Source organism: Garra rufa, chromosome 10, assembly GCF_049309525.1.
Source record: "Garra rufa chromosome 10, GarRuf1.0, whole genome shotgun sequence".
NCBI classification, from domain to species: Eukaryota; Metazoa; Chordata; class Actinopteri; order Cypriniformes; family Cyprinidae; genus Garra; species Garra rufa.
In genome coordinates, this window is record NC_133370.1 from 10,827,677 (window position 1) to 10,855,006 (window position 27,330).

General features: G+C 37.4%; 1 protein-coding gene across 1 annotated transcript in view; it reads right to left on the minus strand.

Annotated features, from left to right (window-relative positions):
- The window catches only part of ephb1 (EPH receptor B1), a 194,193-nt gene that overhangs the window by 99,452 nt on the left and 67,411 nt on the right, over positions 1 to 27,330 (minus strand). Inside the window, exon 5 of the mRNA XM_073849352.1 lies at positions 4,267 to 4,422. Coding sequence (XP_073705453.1) covers positions 4,267 to 4,422 — 156 coding nt within the window. The remainder of the gene's footprint in view (positions 1 to 4,266; positions 4,423 to 27,330) is intronic.

Consider the following 27,330-nt stretch of genomic DNA (forward strand, 5'->3'; position numbering starts at 1 on the left):
GCTAATTATAAAGACTACAGACTATCTGTAACTATAGACTTAATAGCATTGTTAACTTTATGAATTGTTTTACAATTGAGTATGTCCCCGGATGCCCCTAAAGCTAGGTTTTTATCAGATTCAGCTAACTTTTGCAATAATTTCGCACCACAGGAATGGCTAAATAAACCCACATGCAAACACCAACATTCCATATAAGCCTAGACATATTAGTTACATCGAATCCAGACTGGTCTCTGTTGGCCAGCCAATCCTCAGATAACAAGTTCTGCTCTTGTTTGGCCAAACGAAACAGCTAAATCCAAGAAAGAATGATTTATCCACACACATATTCTTATCTATTTGTTTTTCTGTTTTTATATACAACTAATTATGTCAAGAGACTAACTCTTACCCACATCCTTGTTGTACCCCTAAGAGCTGCATGTTTAGAAAGAAATAAAAATCTATATATATATATATATATATATATATATATATCATCTTGGTGGTGTGTTTATGATCGTTATCATGTTGGAAAACTGCCGTTTCTGGAGGGAAGGCATCATGTTCTGCTTCAGAATGTACAGTACATAATGGAATCCATATTGCCCTTCAATGAACTGCAGCTCCCCAGTACCAGCAGCACTCATGCAGCCCCACCGCCATGCTGTAGGCAAGACACAATTTTCTTGGTATTCCTCACCAGGGCATTGCCACACATGCTGGACACCATCTAAACCAAACAAGTTTATCTTAGTCTTATGAGACCACAGGACATGGTTCCACTAATTCAGGCTCTTGGACAGGTTGTCTTCAGCAAACTGTTTGCGGGCTTTTTTGTGAGCCAGCTTCAGAAGAGGCTTTCTTCTGGGACGATGCCTATGCAAACCAACTTGTTGCAGTGTGCGGCATATGGTCTGAGCACTGACAAGCTGACCTTCTACTTCTGCAACCTTTAAAGCAATGCTGGCAGCACTCATGCATCTGTTTTTTGAAGCCAGGTTCTGCACCTGAAGCACAGAATGAGTGCTCAACTTTGTTGATCAACCCTTGCAAGCCCTGTTCCATCTTGGAAAACCTCTGTATGACCCTGACCACTGTAGTGTAACTCGGTTTCAGGGTGTTACTGAACCTCTAATAGCCTTGGCCATCTTTTTGGAGAGCAACAATTCTAATTCTCAAATCCTCAGAGAGTTCTTTGCCATGAGATGCCATGTTGAACATCCAGTGGTCAATATGAGAGATTATACTTGAAACACCAAATTTTAACTGCTCTAATACAAGATACACAACTTTGTATGGTCCTGTCAAGCAGACTTCACTTAGGGTGTACTCACTTTTGTTGCCAGCTATTTTGACAATAATGGCTGTATGTATATATATATATATATATATTAGTGGTGGGCCGTTATCGGCGTTAACGTGCTGCGTTAACGTGAGACTCATATCGCGCGATAAAAAAAATATCGCCGTTAATCTATTCTCAAAGTTGGGTTGGGAGCTGGGTCTAAACTACGTAAGATATGATGACTTTCACTTTGATATTTTAGCGCGGATGACGTATATCTAGTTGAATTGCACTGTAGGGGGGCGAGAACAAGTCTTCAACTTCTGTGAAATGACCACATCAAATGAGACGCGCAGACATGGATGCAGTTATGAAGCCGCTTCAGGGCAGGTGCGTGCGTCGCTAGACCCTTCACGTGCCCCAGTGAAAATCTGCTGTGCCCCAGTAAAATCTCAAGTTTGAGTTATAATTTACTTGGATAATCCCGAAATAAAGACATTAAACTATATGCAACAACTGAATTGACGCTTCTAAAAGCAACGCAGTTTATTGATAGACTATGCACGCAGATAGGCTATCCATACCCGCGCGCCTGTGTATTCTACGGGAACGCGCACGTCGTACAGCCTTTTGCGCAGAAGTACTTTGTTACACAAGTTTGTATAGGTAATTGTGTTGTAAATGCAATCGTCAAGCAGTTTGTAATGCATTTTGGAAGCAGGAGATGAGCGCCTGGTCTAATGCGCCACCTGGCTTGAGAAACCCGTTCTCAAAGACTTACTTTTAGTCATTATTTGGGTAGCACACATATTCTGAATGCCTTCGGCAGATTTCAAATTAGCCATTTTAATCTAGATTAATCTAGATTAATTTCAAGATTTAATCTAGATTAATCTAGATTAAAAAAATTAATCTATGCCCACCACTAATATATATATATATATATATATATATAAAGAAGTTTTTCCAATTGGGGTCGGTCTTAGACAGACCTAAATGAAGATTTTGTTCGTTTTAGCTCACTTTTGGCCAAGAAAACTTCCAAATACTTACACAGTAACCACTGTTCCATGTAAACCTAGACGCATTAGTTGCATCGAACCCAGACTTGTCGCCAACCAAGCCCCAGATAACAAGTTGTGCTCTTGCTCGGCCAATCGAAACAGCTAAATCCAAGAGAGAATGCTCTATCTACACGCGCACACAAACCCCAGAACAGAGCCGGTCGCCACATAGCTCCTGGAGAATTAATCTTGAGAATTGTGCTGTCCGGCTTCCTCCAATTAACCAGTGAGCTGTCAGCCATCAACACACACACTCGCACGCTCCCAGCAGACATTTCTGAGGAAATAATTTAAGTTCTGATGAAGGCTCGAGGCGATTCGGACCAGTCCCGCCGCTCTACTCCCTGCAGAGAGAACCACGAGCCCCCAGAGAGAGAGACAGAAGTACAGTGAGCCTGAGACTGAGACAGCCGTCCACTCAACCCCCTGAGGAGCTGAAAGAAGGGACAAAAAGTGCTAGAAATGGAAGAGATGGTGTTTTCTTCTCACTGAGGTTGAGATGATGTCATTCAGTACGTGACTGAATGCTGTGAACTCTGTCTCTCAGCAATCGATCATCACGTTAATTAGATCAGACTGGTGTCTCTTTTTATTTAAATTCTCCACAAGCAGCATTTCATAGAGAAATAGTCATTTTGAATCATTTTCTCACTGTCTGAGACACTAAAATGACCAGGTGCTAGCACAGGCCTTCCTTAGAGCAGGTGTTGGGCTAAATCGCAAATTGCCATCTGTATATGTTTCACCAAATGCCATTTTAAACACTAAACGGTGGATTAAAATGCTGAGAGGACTTTCAACTACAGTGTGCGCCGCCTCGGCAGCTCTTCAGGACTGCAAACACAAAAAGCCACTTTCATAGTTCTGCCCACACTCCTTCAATTCAGCAATAAGCTACAAGAGATAGTGCAATAACGTGACAATAGTCACAGTATAATAATTAATATAGACAACATTTAGTTGTTTTATAAAACACGGACTACACTGTAAAAAACAGTTTTTCAAAATTATATGTTTATATGTTTAATTTAATTTAATTATTTTGATTTTTAATTGTGACCCTGGACAACAAAACCAGTCATTAGTGTCACTTTTTCGAAATTGAGATTTATACATTATCTGAAAGCTAATAAATAAGCTTTCCATTCATGTACTGTATGGTTTGTTAGGATATGACAAATTGGTCGAGATACAACAATATGAATTAATTATTAGCAATTTAATGAGTGAAAATTTTTTGTTAGAGCATGTTAAAATAAAGAACACCTTATTTACTAAAACCAAAAATGATCTTTTATTCATTGTTTTACTTCAAAATTATGTTTAATTTAATGTGTTATTTTGCTGTTGGGTTTTAATTGTCTGTGAAATTTATTAGCAATTTCTGACTGAAATTAGTTTTTTTAGGATATGATAAAAAAAGAACACACTATTTACTAAATATACAAATTATCTTTTAAAAGTAAATTCATGAAGAAACCAACAACACTCTTCATTAAAAAAAAAAAAAAATCTTCCAAGTGGGGAAAAAAATTCTGTCAAGCTGCAATAATAAGATCTGCATAAATATTTTAAAATTAGTTTGAGAGAAACAAACAGAATTGCTTCCTTATGAATGAGAAACAGAGACACATACAGTACAGTAAAGAGAGACATATATGCAAAAAGTAATGTGACTAAATTTTATTTTTGGGTTGAAATTGGGTTGAAATCTAAGTGGCCATGCTTGAACGGACATGGTGTTTTCAGGTCAGGCCGGCTCAGTAGATCTCATTAGCTTGTTCAGTTTGGTCTACAACTTACTGCCGGTACGGACCTGTGCTCTCAAACTGCTTCTGGAACGATGTTATGACCTGACCGCTTCAGTTTAATGCTAATGATAATGACAATAACAGTAATATGATGATGATGATAATGATTATAATGACTCACTAGTGCAGGGCACGTCTGGCTGCTCTCCGTCTGCTCTGTAGTAGCCGTTCCTGCAGACGCAGATAGTGGCGGCTTCAGATGTGGATCTGCTGTTGGACGGACACTGAAGACACAAACCCGTCCCCTGACTGGACTTGAACGTTCCTGGAGGACAAGCTAAAGAGAGAGAAAAAGCTCATTAGTAAGCCATTTTACACCTCATGGCTTGAAACAAACACAATTTGGAGACCCATTTCATCTGGAATAGTAGGAAATATTTTACACTTGCTGGTTGAACTTGTAGATGAACTTAGCTTTCCTGTTACAGAGAGCTACAAAACATCTTCATAATACCTTTTTTCTTGTCTAGTAAATTTGCCACCTTGTGTTTAATAGATCTAGACAACAGCTGAAAGTCTTTTTTGTAATATGGTGACTACTGAAACATTAAAAGCTTCAACTGTGAGAAACTCATGATGCTCCTTTATTACCGTGCAATACACCGCAATTCAAACATGCTATTGTTTTGTAAAGCATTGCCAGCACTGTCTGAAGGAGTCAGTGTCGGTTTACTTCAGACAAAAACCTTCTGTTCATGAGAGTAAAGTGTGTTTTTGTTCTCATTTGAGAGCAAGGTGAGACATTTCCTGTTCACGAGGCCTGTTTCAAGTGAAATGAGTGAAACGGAGCAGAGGTGCTCCCAAGACACGTCAGCCAACCTGATGTCAACAAAAGCAAAGAAGAAGGCAAAGAGTGCTTTCTGGTTGGATTTAGAGACACAAGCTTTTTCATGGTTTACAGAGTCTAGGAGGACATTCACACAAAGCACGTTTTGCATTTGCGTTTTTCTATGTAAACATCTCAGGCATGACACAACAACACATATAGTTCAACTATAAAAATTCCAGTCCATTTCAATGCCTTTCAATTTTTGTTTAAATATGAAGAGAAGGAAAGAGAAGGGAGAGGAAAGATAAAGAAAAGGAGTGTGTGGAAAGGAAATATAAAAAAGAAGTGGGAGAGCAATGGAAAGGAAAGGAAAGGAAAGGAAAGGAAAAGAAAGGAAAGAAAAAGAAAGGAAAGAAAAGGAAAGGAAAGGAAAGGAAAGGAAGGGAAAGGAAAGGAAAGGAAAGGAAAGGAAAGGAAGTGAAAGGAAAGGAAAGGAAAGGAAAGGAAAGGAAAGGAAAGGGGAATATGAAGAGGAAGAGAAAAGAGGAAAGGGAATGAAAGAGGAAGAGGAGAAGGGAGAGGAAAGAAAAGGAAATAGAATGTGTGGACAGGAAAGGGGAACATAAAGAGGAAGAAGAAGAGAGCTAGGAAGAAGAAGAGGAAAGAGAAGAAAAAGAAGTATGTGGAAAGGAAAGGGGAAGATGAAGAGGAAGACGAGGAATAGGAAGAGGAGAAGGAAGAGGAAAGAGAAGGAAGGAAAAGGGGAAGATGAAGAGGAAGAGGAAAGGGAATGAAAGAGGAAGACGAGGAATAGGAAGAGAAGAAGGAAGAGGAAAGAGAAGGAATAGGAGTGTGTGGAAAGGAAAGGAAAGGAAAGGTGAAGATAAAGAGGGAGTGGAAGAGAGCAAGGAAGACGAAAAGGAAAGAGAAGGAAAGAGAAAGACGAGGAATAGGAAAAGGAGAAGGAAGAGGAAAGAGAAGGAGTGTTTGGTTTGGAAAGGAAAGGAAAGGAAAGGAAAGGAAAGGAAAGGAAAGGAAAGGAAAGGAAAGGAAAGGAAAGGAAAGGAAAGGGGAAGATGAAGAGGAAGAGGAAGAGGAAAGGGAGTGAAAGATGAAGACGAGAAACAGGAGAAGAAGAAGGAAAAGGAAAGAGAAGGAAGAGGAGTGTGTGGAAAGGAAAGGAAAGGAAAGGAAAGGAAAGGAAAGGAAAGGAAAGGAAAGGAAAGGAAAGGAAAGGAAAGGAAAGGAAAGGAAAGGTGAAGATGAAGAGGCAGAGGCAGAGGTAGAGGTAGAGGAAGAGAGCAAGGAAGAAGGAAAGGGAAGGAAAGAGAAAGATGAGGAATAGGAAAAGGAGAAGGAAGAGGAAAGAGAAGGAAGAGGAGTGTGTGGAAAGGAAAGGAAAGGAAAGGGGAAGAGGAAGAGAGCAAGGAAGATGAAAAGGAAAGGGAAGGAAAGATGAAGACGAGGAATAAGAAGAGGAGAAGAAAGAGAAGTAGTGTGTGGAAAGGAAAGGGGAAGATGAAGATGAAGAGGAAGAGGAAGAGGAAAAGGAATGAAAGAGGAAGACGAGGAATAGGAAGAGAAGGAAGAGGAGTGTGTGAAAAGGAAAGGAAAAGAAAGGAAAGGAAAGGGAAAAAGAGGAAGAGGAGAAGGAAAGAAATAAGATAAGGAGGAAAGGAAATTAAATAGGAAGAGGAAGAGGAGAAGAAAAGAGTAAGAGGAAGAAGAGAACAAAGAAGAGGAAGAGAAGGTCCCCCTTCCCTTCCCTGGAAGAGGAAGGAAAAAGAGAACAAAGAAGAGGACAAGGGAGAAGGAAAGGAAACTCTTTAGACCTCCAGTTCATTTCAATGCCCTTTTTTTTGCCTGGTTTTACATTCAAAACACAACTTATTTAGTTCATTACTTATGTTATTTGCATGGCCATTTTGTGCATGCCATACCAAAAAGGCAGGTCTTTCTGGTTAAGCTTGAGAATAAGCACATCAGCATCCAAAACACACCATATGAGGGTGAAATACTAGGGTCATGCTGGTCTTTAACATTCAGGGATTCTGAATTAAGGCAGAGGGTGGTGAATAAATTCTGCTTACTTTTCCAGTCTGGGTTTATCTCTCTGAATAAGAGCTGACCTGATTCATGTACTCGTTTATCATTAATTCTGCAGCTATACAAGACGGACCCTTTCTGCTGGTTCAGCTGCATGGCTGCAAAGATCAGGACTCTGTGTTTGTCTGATGTGATCTGATAAACTGATGAAACGCAGTGTACTGCTGCTGACACGGACAAAGAAAATAGAGGCACATTTCATATTGATCCTAAATAAGTCATATTCCACACTACTGCTTCACTCTGAAGTCTGTTTTTAAGGTTCCTCAAGGTTTGCACCAAACTGTTGTTTAGAATTAAACAAAATGTTTTGCTACTGTACCTTTAAAGTACCCCTTTTATACAGCTGAACTTTTCTTTTTGCTTTGGGGAACATTGAGTTCAGCAGGCAACGTTTCTTGCACTCTCGACCAAGAAATATTTCATGTCAGCACTAGATCAAAGTAATCTGGCGTTAATACCTTGATTAACTGGCATTATGCCGGTGACAGACGGGACGTTTTGGGTCGCGTTGGACCTGGATGGACCTCTTCGCATTTAGCTCTGATATTTGCATGCCATGCATATGCATCAAGCTCATGAATATGAATTACGGGGCAAACAAGAGCTATATGGGGAATTTAAGATGCGGGTGTGATTGCCGCACTTATCAATTTACATATAAAGATGGATGAATGAAGGAATGGCAGAAATTAATAAATGGAGGTGTGAGATTGAAGTCGTGTAGTGTGAGAGAGGGAGGGAGTGTGTCTCTCCTTTAATGAGAGAGGACAGGATAATTCATCCCTCCCTCCATCCATATGAAGGAGTGTGACCTGCGCTGCGTGTGAAATCAAACCTCTGTTCCTGAATATCCGCAGCCTTTGAAAAAATTAATTAGATGCTATACAGCTCATTAAAAGTTTAGAGGGTCGGGTCCACTTTATTACTCTGTTCTTTTATCTATCCATCTACTCACCCGCGGACTTATTCATTTAGTCGTTTAATAAATAAGGGGTGGAGAGGAGATTAGACATATGGGGGAGATAGAGGAGGGGAGAGAAGAAGAGATTTGAGGAAAGGAGTGTGTGGAAAGGAAATGAAATAGAAAGAGGAAGAGGGAAAGGAAAGTTAAGGAAAGGAAAGGAAAGGAAAGGAAATAGAAAGAGGAAGAGGGAAAGGAAAGTTAAGGAAAGGAAAGGAAAGGAAAGAGGAAAAGAAAGAGAAAGAGAAAGAGAAGGAAAGATGAAAGATGAAGATAAATAGAAAAGAGAAAAGAGAAGGAAAGAGGAAGATAAGGAAAGAGGAAGATAAGGAAAAGGAAGAGAACAAGGAGGATGAGAAGGGAGAGGAAAGAGAAGAAAAAGGAGTGTGTTGAAAGGAAAGAAAAGGAAAGGAAAGGGGAAGTGAAGAGCAAAGGAGCAAGGAAGAGGAAGAGGAAAGGGAAGGAAAGAGGAAGATAAGGAATAGGAAGAAAAAGAGGAGAATGAAGAGGAAAGAGAATGAAAATGAGTGTGTGGAAAGGAAAGGAAACGAAAGGAAACGAAAGGAAAGGAAACAAAAGGAAAGGAAAGGGGAAGACGAAGAGAAAGAGGAAGAGGAAGAAAAAAGGGAAGGAAAGAGCCAGATGAGAAATATAAAGAGAACAAGGAAGAGGAAGAGGAGAAGGGAGAGGATAGAGAAGGAAAAGGAGTGTGTGGACAGGACAGGACAGGACAGGACAGGAAAGGAAAGGAAAGGAAAGGGGAAAATGAAAATGAAGAGGAAATGGAAGGAAAGAGGAAGACAAGGAATAGGAAGAGGAGAAGGAAAAGGAGTGTGTGGAAAGGAAAGGAAATGAAAGGAAAGGAATGGGGAAGATGAAGAGGAAGAGGAAGAAAAAAAGGAAGGAAAGAGCCACATGAGGAATATAAAGAGAACAAGGAAGAGGAAGAGGAGAAGGGAAAGGAAAGAGAAGAAAAAGAAGTGTGTGGAAAGGAAAGGAAAGGAAAGGGGAAAATGAAGAGGAAGAGGAAACGGAAGGAAAGAGGAAGACAAGGAATAGGAAGAGGAGAAGGAAAAGGGGTGTGTGGAAAGGAAAGGAAAGGAATGGATAGGAAAGGAAAGGAAATGAAAGGAAAGGAAAGGAAAGGAAAGGAAAGGAAAGGGAAAATGAAGAGGAAGAGGAAGAGGAAATGGAAGGAAAGAGGATGACAAGGAATAGGAATAGGAATAGGAAGAGGAAAGGAAAGGAAAGGAAATGGGAAAATGAAGAGGAAGAGGAAAGGGAAGGGAAGGAAAGAGGAAGACAAGGAATAGGAAGAGGAAGAGAAAGAGAGAAAGGAAAGGGGAGAAGGAATAGAAAAGAAAGAAGAAGGGGGAAATGAGGGAAAGGGGAAGATTAAGAGAAAAAGGAAGAGAAAGAGGACAAGCAAGAGGAAAGGAAAGGAAAGGAAAGGAAAGGAAAGAGGAAGACGAGGAAGATAAAGAGAAGGAAGAGGAGAAGTAAGTGAAAAGGAAAGGAGTAAAAGGAACAAGAAGGACGAGGAAATTAATGAGGAAGACAAAAAAAGAAGGAAAAGGAGAAAGAAAAAAAAAGAAAAGAAAAGAAAAGAAAAGAAAAGAAAAGAAAAGAAAAGAAAAGAACAAAGTGAGTAGAAGGATACACATATCAGAAGAACATTTGGTGCGGAGCCCCAGTCACACACACACGCAGCAGAATGTGTGAAGGTGTGGGTGTTTGACGGACAGCTTTTGACCCGGCCCATATGACACACACACACACAATCACACTCCAGCACCGCACTCATCCCGCACAACGCCACATTCTCACAGTTACGAAACAAGCACTGCTTGTCACCACGACAACAAGCACTGTAGCCATGACCCCTGAAACCTGCGGCCACTCACGCTCGCCAAAACAACAGACGGGAAACTCCTGCACGTGGATCCTCACACTAGAAGAACAACAAATATCCTAAATTAAACTCCAACTGAATTTTCAGCATCATTACTCCAGTCTTCAGTGTCACATGATCCTTCAGAAATCATTCTGTGATACTTTTTTTCAGGATTTAGGATTTTTTTCCAGAAAGTACACATATTTAGACATGATTCCACAAAATTATTTCTGTAGTAATCTTTTACCAGAACATGAAACAGGTTTTAAACGTAGACATACTAGGGCCTCGTTTTACAAGAGCGTTCATTTTGTACTAAGTAGTAGATTATTGTGTTTGCTGAACCGTCAAACTTGCAGACTCACGAACGCTGAAAGCGGACCAACATCTGCTGTAAAATACCTGTAGCTAAAAGACACCCCCTGAGGGCGAGCGCTCAGACACAACATACACAACAGCCGAGCGCCTGGCTTCAGGCTTCTACTGTGGTTTGTCTGAGAAGGCCTCCATCTCTGTAGCTGTAGGCGAAGCCTGAGGAGACAACCATGAGATCGAAGCCTGCAAATCGACCACACCAAACAGGCAGTCAGCACATATACAGACGCTTACCAACAGCTTCACACACCAACTTGAGCTGAGGCGTCTTAGTATTTCACGGACTGTTAAGAGTTTACATTGCAAAGAGGTCGAAACTTGTTTTACCTGACAGAGAAATCATAAACAGCTTCATACTGTACAAACACATCACTCACTAATGCACATACACAAATCTCTCAAGCTTCTTTAACTGCATCTAAGGCCAGAATACAAGCTTTTTTTGTTAGTTGGACATTGTTTTTGTTAATTTAAACTGATGGCATATATATGTGTCCCTGGACCACAAAACTAGTCAACTGTTCTAGTTTTTCATAATCAATTTTTTGAACGCCAACTAAATAAGCTTTCCATTGATGTATGGTTTGTTAGGACAGGACAATATTTGACCGAGACACAACTATTCGAAAATCTGGAATCTGAGGATGCAAAAAATCACCTTTAACTTGTCCAAATGAAGTTCTTAGCTATGTATATTACTAATCAAAAAATAAGTTTTGATACATTTACAGTAGGAAATTTACAAAATATCTTCATGGAACATGATCTTTACTGAATATTATAATGATTTTTGGCATAAAAGAAAATGTGATTATTTTGACTCATACAATGTATTTTTGGATATTGCTACAAATGTACCCATGCTACTTAAGACTGCTTTTTGTGGTCCAGGGTATAAAAAGACAGTTACAGTAAATAGCAAGAGAATGTTTCTCTCTCTCTCTCTCTCTCTCTCTCTCTCTATATATATATACATATATGTATATATGTGTATATATATATATATATTAAGTAAGTAAATTTATTAAATTATATCCCTCCACTAAAAAAAGTTACAGTAAATAGCAAGAGAAGAGAATGTTTCTCAAAGGTGTAACCATGAAAAACGTCTCAGGATGTAACTTCACTTACTTCACATATTAAGCTCAAATAAAAACTGAGAATATGAACTGTTCTTATCATTTTTTAAAACCATATATATTTTCTCAGACACCTACACTTATTATCTCTCAGCAGGAAAAACGTCTAATTTTTTTTCCTCATGTGTTCATATTTTACGTTAAAACAGACCGCTTCGCGTTACAGCAAGTTTGTAAGCGTCATTTTAGTACAAATTCATGGACATACAGTACCATACCTGAAACAGAAAAGTAATAAATACAGTAGCCTAATATTCCCTCCACACTTCGGAAACTGTTGTTTTCCACACAGAGACGCGCTCACCATCTTACCTCCCATATGAGAAGAGCTGTTTTTGGCGGGAGATGGGCGCGGCCAAAATTAAAGGTGAATAGAAACATAACGCCAGCAGGGGTCGCTCATAATTCGTTACATAAATAATAAACAGTTAGTTTTACTGAAATAAATACATAATAATACATGGAACCGATCTGATGCTATCCACTAGTGATGCGCGGATGGCGGTTATATCCGCGGGCGCTGCGGATAATCCGCGGGTCGGGTGGGTCGGGTAATAAAAAAATGCATTCTGATTATTTGCGGGTGGGTCGCGGGTGGATGAGATAAATCAATAATGATGCAAATATTAACTACATTTTCTAAAACTTGAACGAGTTTTAAATATGTTTTTCATCAGGCAGAGACGATTTCATTTGTGTGCGTGTGTGTGTTTGCCTGTTCTAAGTTTTTGGTGACAGAAACGTTGACATTCCATATAAAGTTTGAAGGGAGTTATGCCTGTGCTAATGCTATTGAGCACGGTAATGCAGCGGTGTAGTGCATTGGTCGCTTTGCGTTTACCCACGTCTCTGATGCGCATCATTCAGAAGTGTCCTGCATTAGCCAAAATCATGACAGTCCAACACATGAATAGCTAATTCAGTCGCATGTTAATAAATTGAAATATTCCCTAAAAACACCCAGTAAAGACAGTGATGTGGTCAGGACCGTGGCGCCAGCTTCTTTTGAAATATATTTGACGATTTTGCCTGATGCGTCCATGCTGCCTGTTCATTCTTACGCGAAAGCATGTCAGGCTAGGCGCGCAGTGGTAGGCTATAATTATTATTGATTACTTATTTGAATCAGTAGATTATAATGAAAACAATACCTTAAAAATGAAAAGAAGCAGATTTTTACGCTCAGACCTTTCTTAAACTGGTGAACCCCTGCAAACTTCAGTCCAAGCATGCGTTCAAATACTAAGTTCAGAGCGGCTCTAATAGAGAGAAAACCCGACCGATTTCGTCAGAGATTGCGGAGAGTCGCATCCAGATGTCAGTTAACGTTATTCTTTTCTGCATGGATTTGGCTTAAAATCATGAGTGATAAACGTATAAGTGTGCAGCGATTTGCAGATCAGCTGAATCAATCTGCTGTTAACATGAACCATCAATTTATCATATCATCATGCAAAACTAAGAATTACAATAAGTGTAATATGACGATCGGGTGCGGGTCGGGTGCGGTTATCTAAATCAGAGAAAAATATAGGTGCGGGTGGGTGGCGGGCGGATAATTTATTTGAAGCTGCGGATTCGGGTGACGATTGAGCCCATCCGCGCATCTCTACTATCCACCTTATTTTTCCGTAAGAGTGGGTGCGGCCATTTGTAAATTTGATGGGTGTGGCTTCTGGTCTCATTGGCATCCTGTTATTTTTAATGAGAAACGCTCATTTTGCTGTTTTTCTTGTCATTTCCCTATAGCGGCTAACAAACGTGTCTCATACTTGCTATATGAAATGCTGTTAAACCATAAAAACATTAACTAAAGATTCAGTAGTTCTGCTGTGAGCATGGCACCGTTTCTAATACATCAAAGGTGTTTGCTGTACAAAAATACTTGCAAAAGACACAAGAGTAAATCTAAAAACTAAAGTGATAGTAAAAAGTAAACCACAATAAATGTGTTGCGTGTGCGCAGACGTGAGACTGCATATCGTCCCTCAGGCTGCCGTTTACAGTTTAAGCTACTGTTTAATATGGAGCGTCTAGAGCTGAATCAGCTACTGTGAACAGCCCACAGTCAACGTGAGAGAGTGTGTGCATGCAAACGCTGTTAAAAATGCATCTTTATGCCTTTGGAGCACATTCTTAAAGCACACACACATAAATAAAACATACTCCCACACGAACCTGCATGTCCACTGGCTTTCTGACACTGCAAAATGCTATTCTCACTGCGACATTTTCCGCTAATTGTCTCGCGCCTGTTCAGCATGACATGAATTAATTCAGGGCCCTTTCTCTCGGTCCCAGGCGCTACAAGGGTCAACTCGGCAAAGAAACGATGACGGAGAGGAACTGAGGACAAGAAACGAGGGAACGAGGCGTGAAAAAAAGCAACGAACAACAAAAGATCGCAAAAAAAAAGCACCCGGAACCTGCCGTGGGACTGAGTTTTAATTTGGCATTAACGCTACAAACTTTTTCTAATTGACCTTGCGCATTAGGAGCACGTGGCTTCGGAGTTAAGCGCATTAATTAGCGCGGGGACGTCTCTCCGCAGCGTTCCGTCAAAGCAGACACGGAAAGAAAAAAATCCACCCAGCTTTTCTGTTCAATTTCAGCCGTGGCAAGAGAAGCCATGTTGCTGAAAGCTGAGATCAGCTGGCACAAAGCCCAGCTCGCAGGCGGACTCATTCAGGCCGGGCTGGGAGGAACGGGCGTTTATTCCTCAAAAGAGCAATAAAGCCATTACAGCAAGCAGGGAAAAGAAACATCGCTCATGCATGGCTGCTGAAACATCAGTCAATAGAGCAGGTTTTCGATTGAGCATGTTTATATGTACTCACGTGTCGCCAGGCTGTGGACTAGCAGTTTACATAGCAGTTTAGAAGTGTCCACTTTGACATATTTCAATGTAACTGCCAAACAAAACTCTCAAAAATTATTATTCACTCACCCTCGTGTTGTTCTGTGGAACACAAAAGAAGATATTCAGAAGAATGTTGGTAACCAAACCGTTTCGGTGACCACTGACTTCCATTTTATTCAGTTTTGTTGCTTGATAATGCAAATTGGTGTATCTTACCATGTTATTTTAACATATTATCTTAATTATAAACACACTGGTTTGTAGCACTAACAGTTTTACCATTTACTGCACGTTGTTATTCTTGTTATTTCCCCACAGCGGCTAATGAACTTGAAGCAGTTTACATAGCAGTTTAGAAGTGTCCACTTCGACAGATTTGAGTGCAAATGTAAAAAAAACCTCTTAAAAAATATAATTTACTCACCCTCATGTTGTTCTGTGGAACACGAAAGAAGATATTTTGAAGAATGCTGGTAACCAAACAGTTTTGGTAAGTACTGACTTCCATTTTTTTGACGTTTTGTTGGTTGTTTTGCAAATTGGTGTATCTTGCCATGTTATTTTAACATATTATCTTAATTATGAACACACTGGTTTGTAGCGCTAACAGTTTTACCGTTTACTGCACGATGTAAATTTTTTCATTATTTTCCTATAGCGGCAAACAGACCTGAAGCAGTTTACATAGCAGTCTAGAAGCATCCACTTTGATTGATTTTAGTATAAATGTCAAACAAAAATCTCTAAAATTGTAATTTGCTCAGCCCTTATGTTGTTCTTTGAAACACAAAAGAAGATATTTTGAAGAGTGATGGAATCCAAAGAGTTTTGGTGACCACTGACTGAAGCGGCTAATGAAATTGAAGCAGTTTACATAGCAGTTTAGAAGCATCCACTTTGACAGATTTGAATGTAAGTGTCAAAAAAACTCTTAAAAATGATTATGCATTCACTCTCATGTTGTTCTGTGAAACACAAAAGAAGATATTTTGAAGAATGTTGGTAACCAAAGAATTTTGGTGACCACTAACTTCCATTTTGTTGCTTAATATTGCAAATCTTACCATGCTATTTTAATCCTAATTAGGAACACACTGGTTTGTAGTGCTAACAGTTTTACCATTCACGCTGTTATTCTTCTTGTTATTTCCCTATAGCAGCTAATGAACCTGAAGCAGTTTACATAGCAGTTTAGACGCGTCCACTTTGACAGATTTAAGTGTAAATGTGAAACAAAACTCTCAAAAATTATAATTTACTTACCCTCATGCTGTTCTGTGGAACACAAAAGAAGATATTTTGAAGAATGCTGATAACCAAACATTTTTGGTGACAACTGACTTCTATTTTATTCCGTTTTGTTGCTTCATATTGCAAATTGACGTATCTTACCGTGTTATTTTAATGTATTATCTTAATTATGAACACACAGGTTTGTACACAAAAGAAGATATTTTGAAGAATGTTGGTAACCAAACAAATACAAAAAATATTTCTCTCCAAATACCTTCTATTGTGTTCCACACAAGAAATAAAGTCAAATAGTTTTGGAACAACCTGAGGGTAAAAGATGAGTAAATGAAGACAGAATTTTCATTTTTGGGTGAACTATCTCTTTAAATATGTGACCCTGGACCACAAAACCAGTCATAAGGTTAAATTTTACAAAACTGAGATTTATACACCATATGAAAGCTTAATAAATAAGCTTTCTATTGGTATATGGTTTGTTAGGATAGGACAATATTTGGCCGAGATACATCTATTTGAAAATCAGGAATCTGAGGGTGGAAAAAAATCAAAATACTGAGAAAATCACCTTTAAAGTTGTCCAAATTAGGTTCTTAACAATGCATATTACTAATCAAAAATTACATTTTGATATATTTACAGTAGGAATTTTACAAAAAATCTTCATGGAACATGATCTTTACTTAATTTCCTAATGATTTTTGGCATAAAAGAAAAATCAATAATTTTGACCCATGCAATGTATTTTTGGCTATTGCTACAAACATACCCCAGCGACTTAAGACTGGTTTTGTGGTCCAGGGTCACATATGTCTTTCAAGTAGTCATGTATGATCTATCAGTACATATTAGACATTCAGTAATAGTAAATATTGGATATTTAATAGTGCATGCTAAAGTTTTAATTTTAGCCATAACCTCTAAATAATTACTGACAGATCACCCAAAATTTTAATATGGTGCACGCCTACTTTTGAAGATTTGCACATTGCAAATAAAGTTATGTACTTCTGAAAGTTTGTCATTTTTGAGTGAAAGGAGAAAAAAAAAACATCTACAGAATGAGTAATCTTTAATTTTACTTCCTATAACTTATGTTATATTCTGTTATATAAGGCATATGACCTTTAATGTCCTTTAAACTATAATTACATTTAGAAAACATACATCAAAAGGCAATTATGCAAGATTTCTAATCAGGCGCTGAATAGATTACCTGCCTCCTAACTGCCAAAAATTGCATCAAACCAGCATATTAGATTGTTCCCTGATGCTTTGCGAAGGCTCCTGCCATTTTTGTGTGAAATATGCATCAGACAATCCGCGAACGGTTCGTAGGCGAGTCGTCTGAAGCTGAGACAACCACTTAGTCAGAGTCCATCGGTGCTAGCTTCATCACCCAGTAATTCCCACACAAATTTCGCTAGCCTCTCACAAACAACAAACAAACAAACCAAAGCAAAAGACTTAACCAAAACCCTCTGATCTCAGCCTCACAGAAAACAACTCTCTTTTTTCTTTTTTTTTAATGAGTCCAATTTGAAGTTCAAGGGAACCGTTTGCGTTTTATCTTCCCTTACGGCGCGTGCAAGTCAAAGGCAATACAACTCTGCTACGTCTAGATTGTAGTTCTCTCGCACACGTACCTTATTAAAAGCGTGAGGCTGCACTTCATACGCCGTAATTGAAAATGGAAATGAATTCTAAAGGAAATAAGCTACATGAGTTTGCATATTCATGTAATGGGGCGGGGGGTGAGGTCGGGGAGGGCAAAGAACATCATGGCCTTTTCCGCGGCCGTTTTGATTAACTTCGGTTCAAGGAATATCAAATATCTCACAACACAAGCACTTTACAAAGTGAGTCACATCCACAGGCAAAACGTTTACCCTTCCGGGAAATTCTTCATCTGTAATGTTAATGAAAATCATGATCTGCATACATTCGGCCATAAAGAGGGAGGGAAGATAAGCGAAATTAAATCTGCAGCTATCAGATGAAACAGACAGAGAAAGATAGAGAAAGACTGCTGTTGAAGTCAAAAAGGCCGTTCACACCAATAGCGATGACATCGTTCGGGGTCGCTGTACTGTATCGCAGTGTGAACTACATTGTCTGCGCTTCCATTGGTAGGCGCCACATCACGTCGCTGTGTATTTGCATAAAGCAAAACTCCATTCAACAGTCTCATTTCCACTCAAATCTCAGAATGAAAGGCTTCTGGTTGCTTTATCATTGTGAATGCCTGTGGGCCTATCAAAACTGCCTCTAGCATAAACATTGGACTAGAAAAAAATGGGCTTCAAAGAGCCTTGACCTGACAATAGACATGCTATTAGACTCTATGCATGCAAAAAAGTCATTTTAGTGAACTGAACTGAACCAAAGTAAAATGTGACGCATTTTGTAATAATCGCCAATTTTACAAAAAGATGTTGCCAATATCTACCACACACACCAGCAGAACAGAAATTCAGACTTTAACTGCTGCAAAATGAATGAAATGGCACAAACAGTTTAGTAGCCAACTGCACGTTGAATGTATTTGTGATGGTTGGCTGGATGGTGAGAACGCTTGCTCTCAGCTGTAACTTGGGTATAATCTTTTATTTATCTTTCATGTGACAATGGGTGGATACTGAAAGCATGCTTGCTTACAGTTATCAAAGATATATGGCAAACAATAGAGAAGCCCACTGGCATGGTAAAAGCTTCATTGGTGTGATTCGAACCATCAGGATCATTCGCAAAATGGTCAAAAAATGGGCTGCCTACCATGAACCGGCTGACCTTGCCGTTTACTGACAATATTGTATCTACAGAGTCTTACGGTAAAATTGTATAAAGTATTTTTGCCTGTAAAATGATGAAAATTACTGTGTGTATGTGTTGTATATGTGAACAACAATATAATACAATATAATTCAATGACATGCATACATTTTAAGTGTCTTCAGCTTCCGAATTGAAACACTTTACTGAAATAACACTGAAATTGTTTTTTTTTTCCATCCTTGCAACTGTATGGAAAGTCATTGTGAACTGAATTGTGCTATTCTGTGTTTTTCTTTTATTGACAAGCACCGAGAAAACAAAAAAGAACATCAGAAATGTGTTTTTGAGTGCCTCTTACGTAAGTCGAACCTTGAATTCAATGTCAATTTTTTCACTCTCTTCTGTGGATCTTCCTTTTATCTATTCACAAAATCTCTCAGCAACATGGTTGTTTTGATGAGATTTAACAGTAATCAAAAACGGAGAAGAGATGTGGTTGGTATAAAATGCTTGGGATCTATCTATCTGTCTATCTATTCATCTATCCGTCCATCTATAAAGTCTTCCATCCATTGTTTTATGTTTAATTATCCATCTATTTATTCATCCATCTGTCCATCCTTATGTCAATCCATCCGTCCATCCATCTATTTGTTCAATATCCATAAATCTCTCCATCCATCTAAAAATTCTTCCATCCAACCATCTTTCTGTCTATTTATCCACTTATTTATTCATCCATCCACCCATTTATTCATTTGTCTGTCTTTCTGTCAATCCATCCATTTGTTCATCCACCAATCCGTCCATCTATTTGTTCATCCATCGATCCTTCCATCTATTTGTTCATCCATCCATCAATCCATTTATCTGGATTATCTATTAAAATTTTCAATCCATCCATACATTTATCCACCAATCATTTTATCTGTATATCCATCCGACCATACATCCATTTATTCATCTGTCCGTCCTTCTGTCAATCCATCCATCTATTTTTTTGTTATCCATTGATGCATCCATCCAACCATCCATCCATCCTTCTGCCAATCCATCTATCAATTTGTTCATCCATCTATCCGTCCATCCATCCATTTATCCATCTGTCTGTACTTCTGTCAATCCATCCATTTATCAGTTTGTTCATCCATCCATCCATCCATCCATCCGTTCATCCATCCATCAATCCATCCATAGTCTATAAATTCTTCCACCCATCCGTCCATTTATCCACCAATCATTTTATCTGTCTATCCATCCATCCATCCATTTATTCATCTGTCCGTCCTTCTGTCAATCCATACATCTATCTTTTTGTTCATCCATCGATCCGTCCATCCAACCATCCATCCGTCCATCCATCCTTCTGCCAATCCATCTATCAATTTGTTCATCCATCCATCCATCCGTCCATCCATTTATCCATCTGTCTGTACTTATGTCAATCCAGCCATTTATCAGTTTGTTCATCCATCCATCCATCTATTTGTTCATCCATCCATCAATCCATCTATAGTCTATAAATTCTTCCACCCATTCGTCCATTTATCCACCAATCATTTTATCTGTCTCTCCATCCATTTGTCCATCCATTTTTCCAACTGTCCATCCTTCTATCCATTCATTTGTTCATCCATCCATCGTCTATAAATTCTTCCATCCATCTGTTTACCCACCAATCATTTTAACTGTCTATCCTTCTGTCAATCCATCCATCTATCAATTTGTTCATCCATCCATCCATCCGTCCTTCCGTTCGTCTATCCATGATCTGTCAATCCATTCATCTATCTATTTGTTCATCCATCCATCCATCCATCCGTCCTTCCGTTCGTCTATCCATGATCTGTCAATCCATTCATCTATCTATTTGTTCATCCATCCATCTATCAATCTATAAATTCTTCCACTCATCCATCCATTTATCTAACAATCATTTTATCTGTCTCTCCATCCATTCGTTCAACAATTTATCCATCTGTCTGTCCTACTGTCTATCCATCCATCTATCTGTTCGTCCATCCATCCATCTGTAAATTCTTCCATACAATCCATCCAACCATTACAACTTGTATTGTAAAAAGCGCTGTATAAATAATCTTGACAATCCATCCATGTGTTTATCCACCAATCATTTTATATGTCTATCCATCCTTCCATCCATCCATCTATTAATTTGTTCATCCATCCGTGATGTGCATGTGTGCGTTTGTGTGTGTATTAGTGTGTTTCTGACACACTCTCATTACCTCAGTCTGCTGCTCATGAGAGATAGGGCCTGTCATCAGACGCACTTACTGTAGGGTCAAAGGCCATGGCCTCTGCTGACTCTAAGGCTAGGATGTGACAGTGCCCTTTAAGAGACCACTAATCTGTGTCAGCTTTTCACATAACAGCCTCAGTGTGTGTATTTGTGTGTGTGTGTGTGTGTGTGTGTGTGTGTGTGTGTGTGTGTGTGTGTGTGTGTGTGTGTGTGTGTGTGTGTAAGAGCGAGCGAGAGAGAGAGACAAACAGCCTTAGAGTGCATTTTTGCTCATCTTTGTGCAAAAGTGCAAGCTAGGATGTGTGTGTGTGTGTGTGTGTGTGTGTGTGTGTGTGTGTGTGTGTGTGTGTGTGTGTGTGTGTGTGTGTGTGTGTGTGTGTGTGTGTGTGTGTGTGTGACCACTCCTGTGTATTTTCCCTATTACCACAGTGTGACAGTGATGTATGGAGCTGACCAGACCAAACTGAGTTTCACCATCACAGACCCAGAGAATGGATTACAATGAGTGTGCGTGATAAGATGTGAGGAGCTGTCATTACCTCTGTCTGATTTAAAATCCCTTTTCTCAGAATCTAAGCTCTGTTCCGCTTAGCCCAGAGCCATCATCGGCGCGTGGATGCATGTCATTTAATGCACTTCATTTGTTTCCAAACATGCCCTGATGAAAACACGCAAACCTCAGTCTCAAAGTCTAAATCATCCATTTCATCTGTCAGAGAGTAAAAGCATTAGGTTCTAGCGTGCTTTATACGAATTGACAAGAGCAAACAAGTGAACATCCATTCCATCAAAACCACACACGCACTCAAGCAAAGATCTTGTTTTGCCACAAACGACATGTGGAATTATATTTGGAAAGTAAACAGTTTTACTCTGAATTTCCATCTGGGTTTTCAGGAAAATAATTGAGCATCCTTAAAAACTGTTTTCAGAGAAAATACCTATAATTATGTTCCTGACATAAGCTAAAATGATTGTGTACTTAGTTTAAGCATAACCAGAAAAAGGGATAAAAATAAATGCACCTTCATTAGTGATGTTTTTCATCATCATTATTATTATTTTATTTTTTAATAGGTTTAAAATTTTTGGAAATGTATAAAAAATAATAAAACATTAATTTAAAATAATACAATAAAATACACATAATTCTTAATTCTATAAATTACTAAGGAAACAAGTTACTGTCACTATTGTGAAATCATAAATTATCCATAGACGAAACAAAGCCACAACAAAAATAATTGCAGGATATTGACATTTGTATCTCAGAGTGTGAAGTGTATACGTGTGCACATTTGTGTTTGTACCGTATGTGTTGTGACTCACAGGACCTGATAGAAAACCTGACAGCCCTCAGCAGGCTGTTGCCACGACAACGCCACAGCTCTCAACCCACCGGCCTCTCCCAGCATCTCCTAACTAACAGTAAACACTAACAGTTTCACACTTGAAAAAGTCTTCTTGATGACTGAATCCTCAGACACGGTCACTGAAATGCCTCTATTCTGTATTTTCTATTTCTTTGAGATTAGGATGGACAGGGTGAGAGATATTAGTATTCTAAAGGCCTCCATTGGCAGAGTTAAGAGTTGGCAGAGTGCGACACGGTGCCTGGCAGCATGTCCCTTCATACAGCGCTCTGACATGAACTCTAACTCTCCTCCAAATCACTCCTCCTCTCTCGGTTTATCTCAGCTGATCTCAGTCAAAGGATATACAAAAGCTTACAGGTATGTATATGAATTCATATATACATGCACTATACAGGACTATTTTCTATATTCCAGGTTCAATGCAGTCTTTATTGAACACTCACACTCACACTTAACAATCCATCTTCTTTCTTTCCACTGTTTGTTTGCTGAATTTGTTTGTTGCTAAAAAAAAGTGAAATTTACATTATTAATATTGCCAGAAAATTTTATAGAAAATTAATAATATAAATAAACAGTTTCAGTTGATAAAAATTGATTACTAATAAAAAAAAGCATACAATAAATGATTACTTAATGTTACACAATTTTATATCCGTTTCCTCCACTAATTAAAAAAAAAATAAAAAAGGGTAATTGTGGGTAATTATGACTTTTTATCTCGCAATTCTGACTTTTTTCTCATAATTGCATGATATAACTCGCAATTGCAAGTTATAAAGTCAGCATTGCATGATATAAACTAACAAATCTCATTTTTTCTCAGAATTGCATGATTTAAACTCACAAATCAGACTTTTTTTTCTCAGAATTGGGTGATATAAACTCACAATTGCGAGTTATAAAGTCAGAATTGTGACATATATACAATTCTGAGAAATTAAGTCAGAATGACTTGATATAAACTCGCAATTGCAAGTTATAGTCAGAATTACAAGATATAATTGTGAGAAATAAAGTAATTAATTGCGTGATATAAACTCACAATTATGACTTATAAAGTCAGAATAGCGAGATATAAACTTAATTTTGAGAAATAAACTCACAATTCTGGATTTTTTTTCTCAGAATTGCGTGATATAAACTCACAATTTCAAGTTATAAAGTCAGAATTGCAAGATAAAAACAAACAAATCTGACTTTTTCTCAGAATTGCATGATATAAACTCGCAATTACAAGTTATAAAGTCAGCATTGCATGATCTAAACTATCTAAGATAACAAATCTGACTTTTTTCTCAGAATTGCATAAACTCGCAAATGCAAATTATAGTCAGAATTAAAAGATACAAACTCACAAATCTGACTTTATTTCTCAAAATTGCATGATATAAACTCGCAATTGTGAGAAATTAAGTAATTTATATCAGTAATAAACAAACCAATCTGACTTTTTCTCAGAATTGCATGATATAAGCTTGCAATTGTGAGTTATAAAGTCAGAATTGCCAGATATAAACTCACAATTCTGAGAAATAAACTCCAATTCTGACTTCTTTCTCACAATTCTCAATTAAAACTCGCAATTGCAAATTATAAAGTTTTAAACATATTATATTATAAGTATTATAAATAAACTCACAATTCTGACTTAATAAATAAATGCAATTGCATGTTATAAATTTTTAATTTATTCTGAGATATAAACTCACAATTCTGAGAACATATTTTGTCCACTCAAAATTAGACATTATAATATTGCAATTCTCAGAAAAAAAGGCAGAATTGTGAAATATAAACTTACAATTGCGAGAAAAAGGTCGAGTTTATATGATGCAATTTTGAAAAAAAAAAAAAGCAGAATTGTCAGTTTGTATCATGCAATTCTGAGAAAAATTGTGAGAATTGTGAGATAAAAAGTCGCAATAACTTTTTTATTCAGTGTGGAAACGGGCTTCCATATATTTATAACTAACACCTAAAACAGCTGTAAAAATAATCAGCTTTAAAGCTTAAATACGCAAGTTTTAACAGAAAAATAATGCAAGTGTTTTTATAAAATAAGCTTCACATTTATTTCCACTTTCAAATCTTCCAAAAATTGAGCCCATTCATTTCCACTGTAAGTGCTGAACCGTAGCCTCAGATTTTTAGGACGAGTCAAAATTATGGTACTAAACCCAAATTACTGCTTTTAGCAACAGTGCTATCTAATAACATTCATCTCAACCTTTTCATAAACCTATTAAATTAAGCCTCTGAAACATTAACACATTGAAAATCTTATATGTAACAGCAAAACAACTTTTACTGCTTCATGGTTTCATCTGTTCTCTCAGTAAAACCTCTGCCTTTACTATTTAATGACTACTTCCAGGAAAAAAAATCATTTTGTCCTTATGCTTCACTGAAAACTATTCAGTTTATCCCTGAACATACAGAAGCAGTTTCTTCCTCCTGAGCTTATAGGCTCATCCTGCAGCTAATAGACTGGAGAGAGAATCATGCTGCTTTACAAAACAAAACTGTCTGGCTACATTAATGCTTGTCAAATGAGGGTAAAAATACACACAAACAAAGATACATTCACAGAAATCACAGATAAAAAATGATACGGCACATAAAAGCCGTAGTTTAGCGGTTAGCGCATGTGCTACAAAGCGTTGAGCCGCCACGCTCACCTACGGTGACCAGATGGGATGGCCCTGCGTTTATGAGCCATGGCGTGCATCCCGACGGACTTACTGTCAGGATGCCATTTGTCGTGATAATTAGTCATGACGTTAGCTTGATTGCTGTAAATATAGGTCTTAAATAGATATTTAACAATGGAATGGGTAGCCTTAAAGAGACAGCTTGCATAAAAATATATTCGATCATTATTAACTCACCCTCATGTTGTTAATATTGCAGCATGTTTTTGCCATTTCTAACATTTTATCTTACATATCAGATTTTATTTTTCACAATATTGTGTTTATATCAAACAATTCCTTTTTTTCTCAAAATTGTGAGATATAAACTCAGAATTCTGATTTTTTTTTCCGAAATTCTATTCCAAATATTGTCCTATCCTAATAAACCATATATCAATAGAAAGCTTATTTATTTAGCTTGAAATCACAATTTAGAAAAAAGACCCCTAATACTAAGTTATATCAAACAATTCCAACTTTGTTCTTAGAATTGTGAAATAAAATCAGAATTCTGACTTTTTTTTTACTGAATCCTGAGTTTATATCGCATGATTAAATAAAAAAATAAAATAAAAAATAATCTCACAATTCTGGCTTTTCTTCTACTTTTCATCTAGTTCTAGGAAATTCCAAGCCAAATATCGTCCTATCCTAATAAACCATATATCAATAGAAAGCTTATTTATTTATCTTAACATCTCAATTTCAAGAAAACTGACCCTTAATACTGAGTTTATTTCAAACAATTCCAACTTTTTTTCTCAGAATTGTGAGATATAAAATCAGAATTACGACTTTTTTTTTTTTTTTCCGGAATTCTGAGTTTACTCCTCATGATTAAATTTAAAAATAGAATACAAGTTTAATCTCACAATTCTGGCTTTCTTCTACTTTATATCTCTAAATTCTAAGAAATTCTAAGCCAAATATTGTCCTATCCTAACAAATCATACATCAATAGAAAGCTTATTTATTCAGCTTGAAATTTCAATTTAGAAAAAAGACCCCTAATACTAAGTTATATCAAACAATTCCAACTTTGTTCTTAGAATTGTGAAATAAAATCAGAATTCTGACTTTTTTTTACTGAATCCTGAGTTTATATCTCATGATTAAATAAAAAATAAAATAAAAAATAATCTCACAATTCTGGCTTTTCTTCTACTTTTCATCTAGTTCTAGGAAATTCCAAGCCAAATATCGTCCTATCCTAATAAACCATATATCAATAGAAAGCTTATTTATTTATCTTAACATCTCAATTTCAAGAAAACTGACCCTTAATACTGAGTTTATTTCAAACAATTCCAACTTTTTTTCTCAGAATTGTGAGATATAAAATCAGAATTACGACTTTTTTTTTTTTTTTTCCGGAATTCTGAGTTTACTCCTCATGATTAAATTAAAAAATAGAATACAAGTTTAATCTCACAATTCTGGCTTTCTTCTACTTTATATCTCTAAATTCTAAGAAATTCTAAGCCAAATATTGTCCTATCCTAACAAACCATACATGAACGGAAAGCTTATTTATTCAGCTTGAAATCTCAATTTTAAAAAATTGACTCTTAATACTGAGTTTATTTCAAACAATTCCAACTTTTTTTCTCAGAATTGTGAGATATAAACTCAGAATTATGACTTTTTTTTACTGAATCCTGAGTTTACTCCTCATGATTAAATTTAAAAATAGAATAAAAGTTTAATCTTACAATTCTGGCTTTCTTCTACTTTACATCTCAGAATTCTCCGAAATTCTAAGCCAAATATTGTCCTATCCTAACAAACCATACATCACTGGAAAGCTTATTTATTCAGCTTCAAATCTCAATTTTAAAAAATTGACTCTTAATACTGAGTTTATATCAAACAATTCCAACTTTTTTTCTCAGAATTGTGAGATATAAAATCAGAATTCTGACTTTTGTTTTACTGAATTCTGAGTTTACATCACACAATTAAATAATAATAAAAAAAAAAAACATTTAATCTCACAATTCTGGCTTTTCTTCTACTTTACATCTCAACGTTCCTATCCTAATAAACCATACATCAATGGAAAGCTTGTATATATTCAGCTTGAAATCTCAATTTCAAAAAAATTAACCCTTAATACTGAGTTTAAATCTGAATTATAGAATAATTCTGAATATATCTGAATTGAGACATACTCTGACAACTCAGAATAGTGAGGGGAAAAGTCAGAATTGTAAAATATATATTTTTTATGCCCTGATGGAGACAAACGTCCTTACGTTACTAACCTGTTTGACTTAGGCCTTCCATTGAACTCAAAAGGAATTGTAAACAAAGGGCCGGATCTGAACACGGCTCACCTGCACTGTCACTGTACATAATAAAAGCGCCAACAATCTACCGACAATCTACAACACCTTTATCAAAGTCATCTGGTCACCCTGTGCTCATGTGACTTCCACTTGTGTCATTTTCCTGATAACATTCAATAAAGAGGCAAAACAGCCCAAAATAAACCGAAAAGAGATGTAGCAATTAACCGTGAATGGTTTCATAAAGAGGGCCACTCTCCTCCCACGAATCAACTCACCGATACGATCGATCTCTCCCGTCTCTCCAGTCCCGATAATGACAGCCCACCTGAGCAAAACGAGCTCCAGTAATTATAAGACACTTAGAGTAGCATTGTGAATTTTAAAAGAAGTATTTTGATGTCTGAGGTGGTAAAAACCTCGCTGGCG